Source organism: Cornus florida, unplaced genomic scaffold, assembly GCF_030987335.1.
Source record: "Cornus florida cultivar Cherokee Brave unplaced genomic scaffold, ASM3098733v1 CherokeeBrave_3.0.0_Hap2_Chr06, whole genome shotgun sequence".
NCBI lineage: Eukaryota > Viridiplantae > Streptophyta > Magnoliopsida > Cornales > Cornaceae > Cornus > Cornus florida.
Window position 1 is genome coordinate 73,125,744 of NW_026775576.1, and position 11,551 is coordinate 73,137,294.

The 11,551-nt window shown below is 34.7% G+C and overlaps 1 protein-coding gene across 1 annotated transcript; it reads left to right on the plus strand.

Moving 5' to 3' along the window:
- The first annotated feature begins 7,891 nt into the window (after positions 1 to 7,891).
- Positions 7,892 to 8,392, plus strand: LOC132312035 (histone H4). The gene has a single exon (XM_059810247.1). It carries the CDS (start codon positions 7,968 to 7,970, stop codon positions 8,277 to 8,279), a length of 312 nt encoding a protein of 103 aa, XP_059666230.1. The 5' UTR covers positions 7,892 to 7,967; the 3' UTR covers positions 8,280 to 8,392.
- The last annotated feature ends 3,159 nt before the right edge of the window (positions 8,393 to 11,551 follow it).

The following is an 11,551-nucleotide window of genomic DNA, read 5'->3' on the forward strand; positions in this document are numbered from 1 at the left end:
TGAAATAAAGTAATTTAATTTTGAAAAATATTATGTGTGGTGGGTTAAGTGGGTACCCTCTCTTAACCAACTACCAACCCATTAAATATATTACCCATTAATGATTTACCCATTAATAACTCATTTAACTAGACTAGTCACCCAATACCCAATAATTGTTGGGCGGGTTTTTGGGTTTGGGTATATTTTGCCACCCCTATATATATATATATATATATATATATATATTAAAAAATGGAATTATCATTATCTCAAATTAAATGTGTTGTGATTATTTGTGAAATAACATAAATTTGCTGGGTGATTGTTGCATTAACGAAGTAATAAAATATGTATATTGCATATATGGTTGTAAATAAATCGAGTCAAGTCGAGCTTGAGTCTCTTTAGAGAACTCAGTTCGAGTTCAACTTAGGATTGTGGCAAGTTCAGCTTAAGATTTACTCAGTATTATTTTAGAAAGCTTAAACTCAACCAGTTTCATAACAAAAGTTTTTTTGACTCAATTTAAGCTCGTTTTTAATATTGTTTTTGACTTGTTCATGAACTTGAATGAGCCTGCACAGGTCTATATTCATGAATTATACAAGTTTATATTTATGAACGTGTTTATGATCCTATAAGGCTTATGTACAAACATGTGTGAGATTACACAAGTTCATGTTCATGAACGTATATGAGCCGAATCCAATACTGTTTATGATTGACTCATTTACTATGTAAGCCTAAAATTCAAACCCAAATTTAACTCGTTTACCGTCCTAGTTACATATGCACTTTAAGCACTTGTATTAGAGAGGATCCTCTTCCATGTTCCCTTCACGAGACTTGTATACAAATGACGCGACAAACAGACAAATGGTAAAATAACATCATTTGTTAGATAAATATTAATGAAAATGATATATAATATATATTAATCTTTCTCCTTTTTTATTGATAACTTTTGAATTTTTTTGAAATGATGATGCTTATACTTTTTCATAGTTGGGAACAAATGGTAAAGTGAAAATAAATGAAATACAATACTTTTTAATTTGGTAAATTACACGGACTTCCCATAGATTTGTCACAATTACAAGGACCTCTTTTATGGTTTGAGAAATAGCACGAACCTTCCATAAGAATGAAATGTTATTATATAGACCTCCCTTTTTAATCGTCAATGCTAGTCAATGACGGATTTTATTGATGTTATGCATTAAATAAATTAAAATTATCATATTACCCTTAGCCGCAGTGAAAAACATTTCAAACCTTAAAAAGCAAGATTGAATTGTCAAAATACCCTCATCCCTTCCAATATGAATTATTTTATGAGCTGAAATGCTTATTTGAGATATTTAGCACGTCCAAGCGTATCAACCATGCAAAAATGATGCTCCACTCCTGGTTTTAAACCCAAATCTGGCCACATAATTGTATATGCCCAGCGCTTCTCGCCTAGTAATCCCGCATAAGCACGAGAAACACAAGATAGCAAGAAATGTGACGTCGTTGGGAGGTGGCCCATGAGTTCTGATTAGATGAAATAGGTAAAGTGCTTCGCTACCATAACTATGCATTCCATATCTAAAAATCATAGTTGTCTAAGTCGTAACCTTTCGTTCACTCGTTTGATAAAAAACTTACTATCGTTTCCTTACATTTCCACACATTGCATACGTATTAATCAATGTAGTACCAAGATTCACATTCAATTTCAAACCATTATTAGTTATATACTCGTGCACCCAACAGTCGAGACCAAGAGCCCCCAACTAAGAACACGCTGACAACACACTCATAAATGTCGCTGAATCAAACTTAACACCATAATTCCATATATTGAGGAACAACCCCAATAGCTTTGTAAGCAAACCCATTATGCTCGTACTGAAAAATCATTTAATTATAAGCAAAAATTGTCCACTACGACATTGTATCAAACACGTTCTTAGCAGCACCCAAATTGCCACGTTTTTCATAGAAACTAACAAGAGCAACCTGACCAAAAAAATCCATACCGTACCCACAAACCAAAGCATGAGAATGTACAACCCTACCGAATCCCAAGGCAAATAAATTAGCGTACGTTTTTTATCACGACCATGAAAATGTAATTGGCTGATGACATATGGGCAATTAGCACACGATGATGATAGATAACGACATGTAGAGGGAAATGAAACTTAGTCAAGGCTTTGATGATGAAATTGAAGAGGAATGAGTTAGTGTTAAATATTAAAAATAAAAGTTTGCGAGTGTATAGGTATGAGCCGGCGGTGCATGCTAAGGTGAGGAGTTTGGTGATGAGTGGAAGGTTACGGTGTGAGCGGAAGACAATAAGGTAAGCGTAGACTTGCTGGAGGGGTTTGAGAAGCGGACCGACTTAAAGGAAAACTTTATAAGGTGGTGAGTGTGATGGATAGTACTATACTATAAGTAGGGGTGGCCACGGATCGAATTAGGTATTAATCCTAATTCGATCTCCTCTCAATGGATTAGACAAATTTTATTCGGCCACCGATGTAATACCCCTAGTTTTTAAAAGGATATAATTGAAATTTAAAATTTTATTTCATGTGCATTTTTAGTTGTTTACGTGGTTATATGTTTATATGGTTTCATGTTATATGTTTAAATGAATTACTTGTTTAATTATAAGCGTGTGCTTAAGTTTTAAAATAATTGTTGTTTGAGTTTATTTGTTAATTGTTGTTGTGTTAATTTAAATGTAATTTTTAGTTGATGTTTAAATATGTGTTTTATTTTATTTTTAGTTTAAAATGGAGGGATTTGGATAGTGGTAATGGACTAACAGTTAGGTCTCATGGACTTTTAGAATAGATGTTGCTTATGGGTACGGATAATTACCCATACAAGATTGGTTGTATATATATTTGAGTATATATGTTTAAGAGGATAGAATATTATTATTATTAATTATTTATTTGTATGATAATAATAGTAATATTATGTTAATAGGTTATATATATATAGATAATTATAAATTATATGTATATATTAGGTTAGCACGTTAAGGCTGCATATGTATATGTATATGTATTTATATTTATATTTTCTTTTCTTTTCTTTTAAGATTATCCGACTTATTAGACGTAGGTTATGAATAGGATTATGGTTTTGATAAGCCTATATAAATATAACCTTATGTATCTATCAAGGGTTTAGAACCCTATTCACGGGACAATGGAGGCAGAGAGAGTTACAGAAAGGTTTGAGAGAAAACTGAGAAGAAGAATTAGGATTTGGCTGGAAACAAGGGGCTGAACCAATGAGAAGCTATTGAGGCTTACTCGTGGGTTGAACCTAGGGCAACAAAGGAGTTGACGACAATCAGAGGTCGCCGGAAAGTCTAGACAAAGGACGGTTAAAAGTTTCAATTTGAAACCTAGAGGCAAGTTCTATTTCTTACTCTCTCTCTTTGACTTGTGTTCTGTGCATGCCTAAATAGTCTCCGGGAACTTAACAGACATTAAAAATTGATTATGTATGCATGTAATTCAGATGTTAAAGCATATTTATGTGTTGATTAATTGAAATTTAATTGTTGAACAAATTGTTTCATATTCTGCTTTAAAATTTGGTAATGATGCATACTTTGATTTAAAAGTTTCTGAGAGAGTTTTGGGACATAGACGGACTTTCGGAAACCTAAATAAGACATTACAGAGTGTTTTTAGTATCGTCGGAGGCGAAGACGACGACAGGAAGTAAGGACAAAGCCTGCTCCCAAGGGAATGGAACCGGTTTTATAAGATTTTTGATCACGGCTCTCTGTGAGAGAGAGAGCCGGCTCCATGGATTAAGGGAGCCGGCTCCCTAAGTCATAAAGCCGGCTCCCAAGGTAGGGGAGCTGGCTCCCATTGCTTGAGAGTTGACTCTTAACTTTTGAGAGCTTGCTCTCATGCCTAAACGTGAACTGGATGTTGTTTGGAGCACTGTTTGGATACTTTTGGGGTTCCCGGACTGTCCTGGGTTAATATTAAGGACTTTAAACATTATTTCATGTTATATTAAACCTCATATTGTATAATTAATATCTATATACTAATGGATTTAACAGTATGAAAGTTTAAACAATTATGCATGCTTTTAACGGATGTACAAGATATAATTGCTTAATTTTATTTTAGCAATTTAACGGACTGTGACATGATTTCTAAATCTGTATTGAATGCATAATAGGTTCATATACTTATTAGATTTTATTATGCTTGTTCTGGATTTTAATTGATGAACTATTAAATTATGTTCTGTCAATTACATGGATGTTATTCTGGATTTTAATTGATGAACTATTAAATTATGTTCTGTCAATTACATAGATGTTATTCTAGATTTTAAATTGATGAACTGCATATTTCACGGATCAGATCGAAATGGACTCGCGGAACGGATCGGATTTTAACAACCCAATCCATGAGCTACGAATTCGGTTTTTTTGAATTCGCCACCGATTCGTGGGTCTAGCTAGCAATCCGGTCTGGATCGGATCGGATTAGATTCGCAGATTATTTGCCCACCCCTAACTATAAGTTGTTGGTTGCTATCCATTGAAGATTGCCATTCATATTAGCACATGAGAATGGTCAACGAGAATAATCATGGGTAGTTTTCATAATATATGTCACGTTGAATAAAAACTATATGGGTACTTCAATCATTTACCATTGCAACGTGAGGGCACTTAAGTAAATTAGGTAGGTCCGTTAGTACATTTGACGATCCGTTACTATGAAGTAAGAAGGGAGACGTGTGTAAGTTAGTTTCATTCTTTATGGGAGGTTCACATAATTTCTCAAACCAAAAGGAAAGTCTTTATAATTGTAGGGTAATTTACACAAACTTCCCATATGATTTGTCATAATTACAGGGACCTCCCTCCTGTTTGGGAAATTACTTGGACCTCCCATACTTTTAAAAATATCCTACACTGACTTCTCTTATGTGTGACGGACCGTCAAATATACTAACAGAGCTGTCAAAATTACTGAAATACCCTCCAATTATTACAATAAATTACTAAACTACCCTTATATATATTATTGATTAAACTTTAATTATACATTTTCTCTTTCTATACCTTTCCTTCTCTCTCCATGTCAACCATTCTAATTCCTAGCCCTAAGACTATATTATATATATATATATATATAATTTTTCTCTTTATTTCCCCATATTTCTCTCACCCTTTAATGCGCTTCACCGTATCCAAATTGCGGACCTTGAATTAGGGTTCAAATAAGGGTTGTTTAGAGAGGAGAGCCGCTGTTGGTATTCTTGATATTCTTGTTTTTCATCGGTCTATTTTTTTTTTCTCTCTCTCTCTCCAACCATGGTTTCAGTTCTGGTTCACTCCCTCTTCCTATTCATCATCGGTTCTTGGTTCTCTTTTCTCTCTTATTCTAGCCTTCTGTCTTAATTTTGATTGTTGTTGTTGCTGTTGTTGATTGTCATCTACATAGGTATGTTTATGCAATTTTTATTGGTTTGACTACCTAGCTTAAAGCCTTTTTATCTCTTTATATATAATGATTTACTCATCAAAAAAAAAAAAAAAAATTATAATTAAAAATTCTGGCTCTTGGTTAATTAATTGATGCATCCATCATTTGGTACATATATAAAAAATCTAAACACAAACAAGAAAAAAAACTAGGCTAGAGATTTAGTAACCAATCTCAATTTAAATATTAAACCGAGATGACCACTACCCACAAATATATTCGAGAATTGGAGAAAGAAAAGGAACACCAATGAATTGGAACCAGGAGAGAGGAAAAACAAATTAAGATAGTGGGAGAGAGAAGGGAAAACGACGAAGAAGAAGAGACGGTGTGGGAAAATCAATCCAGATCTTTTTTGGGTCAAGGCAATTACGTACCCTAGCTTGAAACACAGTGATAGAAAGGTGGAATTTGAAGTTTGATGATATAAAAGGCATACAAATTCTTTATGGGTCGAACCCTAATTTAAAGTTTTCTTCTTCATTAGAATCTGATCATTACCTTCGTCGGAACTCATGGCTGGAAGCTTTCTCTGTCGCCGGTTGAAAAATTTAGAGAGAGAAATTGAGGAAAGATATATATTCTGGTTTATATATATATATATATATATATATATATATCTTTTAAATGTAATATGAAATAATATAGGCAATGGTATTTTCTGCATTTCATGAAAAATAGTAGCCGATGTCATCATTTTTTGTCGTTGACTCTAACAGAAGGGATGTCCATGTAGGATATTTTCAAAAGCAGGGGAGGTTCGCATAATTTCCGAAATAGGAAGGGTACTCCCTATAATTAGGGCAAACCATAGGGGAGGTCTGTGTAAATTACTCAATTATGACAAACCATAAGAAAGCTACATGTAATCTACCTTTTTTTATTTTAGGAGGGGAAGTGTAGAATGAGATTTCGTTATATGTATATATATAAAGACAAAAAACGCATGCTTGTTTGTCACTCATAAAATAATTATAAAAAATTTAACAAATATAAAACTATTTTCATAAAACTATCAAAGACATTAATCTAAAAGCTTAATTGGTTTATTACTCTGAAAATAAAAAAATGTATAAAAACTTTGCATGGTTCAGTTTTTTAAATACTCAGTTATTAAAATCACTATTTTAAATTGATTTCTGTACAATTTTTTAATTTTTAGTTATCAAAAAACAAAAAACAAAAAACATAGCCAAACAATTGAAAAAAATTCACTATTTAAAGGATTGGTAGTTTTCATAATTATCATCTCAAATCTTTTTTCATTTCCTTAATTTTTTAAAACCAAAGATATGGTCTTTACCAAAACACCTATTGTCCAATTATATGATCTCTTCTAAAAGAAATATATAACTATGGTCCTAGGTTATGAACAAGTGATTAGACTTGTCTTTTACTTTACTTTCTTTTCATTTTCATTAATCAAAACAATGAGTGAATTGCCATTATGACTTGTTTTTTTTAGATAAAAAGAAAATCTCACGGTAAGAAGTGAAAAAAATAAAATAAAATAAAATAAAATAATTTTCAAGTGCAACAGGCTATGAAAAATGTTATTTCTTCAAATACTTTTATAATTTTATTTTATATAAATAAAAAGTAAGGTCTTCGGGATTTCTTCAATTAGACAAGATGTGCTAGTTAAAATAAATAACAATGTAATGGGAGAATTGAAACAAATTAGATCTAATGGAGACAAGTTAGTAACATTTTCGTGATTAGTGTATATCAAATATGTTTATTATTAAACATGTCAGGAAAAAAATATTATGTATATCGCTTATTAGTGTGAAATAATATAAATCAAGCTTAGATAGTACTCTCTTCGTTCCATAATAGTTGGGATTTTGGGAATTGTGACTCACAAAATAGTCCTACGACTCATACATATAAAAAGGGCTAAAATGCATTATTAAATGACTGGATTTTTTTAATATACTAGTTATAAATAAATTTTTTTTTCAGCATTTGTCCAATTTCAAGTGTTTAGGGGTTTAATGATAATTGAAGTATTCTTAATTAATTAATTTTAAAATTTAGTTATAAAGTAACTTGTTTCTAATTATTGTACTACTACTAGTCTTCAACAAAATGGGAAGTGTTTGGGGGTTTAATGATAATAATTCAAATGTTGGATTGTTTGGATAAAGATTAAAGCCCACCAAACAAAAGAAATCCACGTCACTATTCCGCCTCCCAACAAACGACTACTACCGTCGATCCCAACCTTATCAACGGCCTAAAATCAACAAAATCACAGCACACGGATCGACCCCCCAAACACCGAAACTCAAACGTCCCGCCTATGATAACCCCGCCCAAATTCAAACCTCCCAAACCCATCTTATATAAACCCCCACTCATCTACATCTCTCACATCACCACAAGTTCAATCGCTTTCTCTCTCTAAAACGTCCCCACAAATCTCAGTCTTTCTCTCTAACTCTCATCAAAATGTCAGGCCGCGGCAAGGGTGGCAAGGGGCTAGGCAAGGGCGGAGCAAAGCGGCACCGCAAGGTCCTCCGCGACAACATTCAGGGCATCACCAAGCCGGCGATTCGGAGGCTGGCCAGAAGAGGAGGAGTCAAGAGGATCAGTGGGCTGATCTACGAGGAGACCAGAGGTGTGCTCAAGATCTTCTTGGAGAATGTGATCAGAGATGCAGTGACCTACACCGAGCACGCCAGGAGGAAGACGGTGACCGCCATGGATGTGGTGTATGCCCTGAAGAGGCAGGGCAGGACTCTGTACGGGTTTGGGGGTTGATTCTTTAGGGTTTGTAGCAGCTGGGCTTTGTCACTTTGTTGGTTTATTAGGTGTTTAATGATGTAACTGAATGATCCTGTTTTAAATAGAAACATATTTCTCGTTTCTGCTCAGATCCTTCTCTTCTCTATATGTGTCTATGCATGCGTGTCTATTTTCTGGTGTTTCAATTTGAGTGGTTTTGAGGTTGAAAATAATGACTTTTATGAAGTCTGAAGGAAGATGGTGAGAGAGAGCAGAGATTGATGGATGCAGATTCACATGTAAGAGTCAGAGAAAAGTCAGACAATATGAGTAGTGGCAAATAAATTGATAAGCTTGGCCTAATTCTTAGCCATCTTAGCATGCATAAACCTTTTATCTCAATCTCTTTTGCACTTAACCATAACTTTAGCTGTAACTTGAGTCTTAGATCGGATTCTTACCTGTCCCATTGTTGTAATCTGTAAAACGAATCAAGCCATCAGACTTTGACACCATTTTAGGCTAGGTTTGTCGCTTTAGTTTGTACTGCATTCACATAATAACTCAGGTAAATAAAAGGACCTAAATATATTTTGTTCCTGTCAAGAGCTCCATTGACATTGTCCCAACAACTTCGTTCTACTCCATTCTCCATGCTGATCTATTAACACTTTCTTCGCTTTCTTCTCCATACTTCATACTCGCCGAAAGGAACAGAAATTTCATGGACTACTCATCATAAATAATGGGTAGATATATTTGTTGTTGAGATTTATGACAGCAATGCATTAAGTTAAGCAGCCTATAGCGTTTGTGCCGTCGATGCCAACCACAAGTGCAAAATTGACGAGCAATAGAAAAAGTGTACAACTGAAATTATACTGGACAAAACTGGACATCCCATTCAAAGTTGAAGAAAGTTCTCAATGCAGAAATGGAGGAAGATGGTATTATGTGGATTGAATCATGAATAGAACCAACAAATGTTACACTTGCATAGAGAGAACAATGTTATATAATCTCATTCATTAATGATCTAAGCGAAAGAGGAAGATAACAGTTGCTGGGAAAAAAAGTACAACACTGAGTTAGATGTTTGCATCATTACAACTGAAAATCAAAATCATTAATTTACCAAATTGAACTAGTTCCAAGCTTGTGAACAAAACCAAGATCACCTAGACTGCTCTCTCAGATACACAGACAATGGCATATGGCACCAAGCCTTAACCTCTACAAAAGTACCAGAGAATTCAATGCACCATGTTGTCGAGCTTCAAGTTTCAATTGCCCGCCGGAACTAAAACAGAGAACTCAAATTTGCTCAAGATTAATGAATGTGAATTGATTGCCATGTTGTATTTCAAATTTTCAAACAAAAGCAAATTCACTACCATAGGAGAAACCAATGTATAGTTGTAATAGGAGATGAATGACCATAAAAAGTCCACTATGTTCCTCATTTTCCCATATCATAGTAACTTTGAAAGATTCAACTTCTCCTCATATAACTTCAAAAGCTCAGGAGCTTCTTCCTCATATTTTTTCACATACATCTTTAGGAAGTAACTTTCAGGAGACCCCGACATCTGATTCAAGCAAACCTTTCGACAACAGAATTTCATAAACCAAATACCTTGGAATGATCCTCCTCTCCAAGCTAAAGGAAATAAGCACTGGCCTCCTCGCAACAAACGAAGACTCCCAACCCACTTTATTGACAAAAAAATCCATTATCTCCATAATCTTATCCTCCAACACCGTCATACACCACGGACGCTTCTCAAAAGCCACCAAAATCTCCTCTTGAGACAAACCCCACCTCTTATAAACCTGGCTCCACCTTCTTTTCCCAAGTTGATTTTCTTTGTATCACTGCTTGAACTGCTGAAGCAAACTTCATTCTCTTAGGGTTAAAATCCATTTTCTTTACTTCCTCCACAACCTCCTTAAACCTACGAGTAGTAGTCCTGAAAGCTCTAGATTGATACGCCAAGAGAGAGACAATATTTGATTCGGGCATACCTATTTCTCTCAGAGCTTCAATTTTGGGTGCTGCAAATATGTCACAACAAAACCCCAGCAAAAACGTTTAATAGCTACAATTGTTTTTTCTTCCGACTTGAACAATTTCTTGAAGAAATTCTATGATGGGATGATTTGGCTTTCCAAACTTCTTCTGAGAATGTCTGGTGTTGCAGCCAGTATTTTGGCAAAGTCTTGGGCAGAAACGCCTTTAGAGTGGTAAAATCGATTTTGGACAAAAGGATTTTCTCGGGATCGGACAAGAGTACCGGAGGGGATGTTCTGATGAGACTTGAGATCTGGGTTTCGGTGAATCCATGGTTACCGAAGAATGCGAGAACAGAATCTGGTTTGTCTGAAGTTCATGTACTTGGAGGCCGAGAGAGCATTTTTCGGAGGAAACCCACATGATTTTACGAGGTACTCGACCGTGAATGAGTGTTGATTTGAAGTGTTAGTTGTGGATTTGATTGTTGACGATGATGATAATGAGTGGTTTTGAAGGAAATGCAGTTTCTGGGTTTGTGAAGTTGATGCAACACACCTCAGACAAGACAAAGTTTTGAATATAAAATTAAACATGGACATGATGGAAGGACTCACCTGTTCTGTTCTTGTTCTACAGAGGAAATCTTCTCGCAAATTTGGATCTGCTGCCCTAAACTCTTTTCCCATAAACTCATAAACGACTAGTAAGGGCGCTAGGTTTTTTTTTTTTTGGGTAATGGGCACTAGGTTGCGAGTTCGGCTGGGGGTGGTTTTTTTCAATTCTGATTTTGGGTATATAAAATAATTTGGATCAAATAGAATTTCGGGTTTTTGGTACATAATATTCAGGGGGGTTCCAAAATTATAATAAAGTAACAAATTTGCAATAAAGTAGGATTTGAGGTGGATTGAGAGAGAGGTGTATGCGCGGATAAATTCGAGAGACATAGAAAGAGGATGTCAGTATACAAGAATATCAATGACTCCCTTGATGAAGGTGTGAAACGTGGACAAATAAAATATGGCGATATACTCTCCATGTGGGAGGTCATTTCCTCCTTTTTGTCCCCATTCTCTTGGCCCTACAACACATCTTTTAATAACCCAAGTGAGAGTGGGTAATGTTATCAAATCACACGTGAGTCCATTAACCAAATAATTAGAAGGGATTAATTTTTTAAATAATTATAAAATAATGTTAAATAAGATAGGATTAAATGTTAGGGAGTCAAAATAGTATTTCTCTCTCTATCAGGCGGGCAGAGTGGCTCGACCAATCTTGAATTTCATCCACT

What these genes read in the sequence shown, in the direction of transcription:
- LOC132312035 (XM_059810247.1), top strand. Translation starts at nt 7,968, where the DNA reads ATGTCAGGCCGCGGCAAGGGTGGCAAGGGGCTAGGCAAGGGCGGAGCA.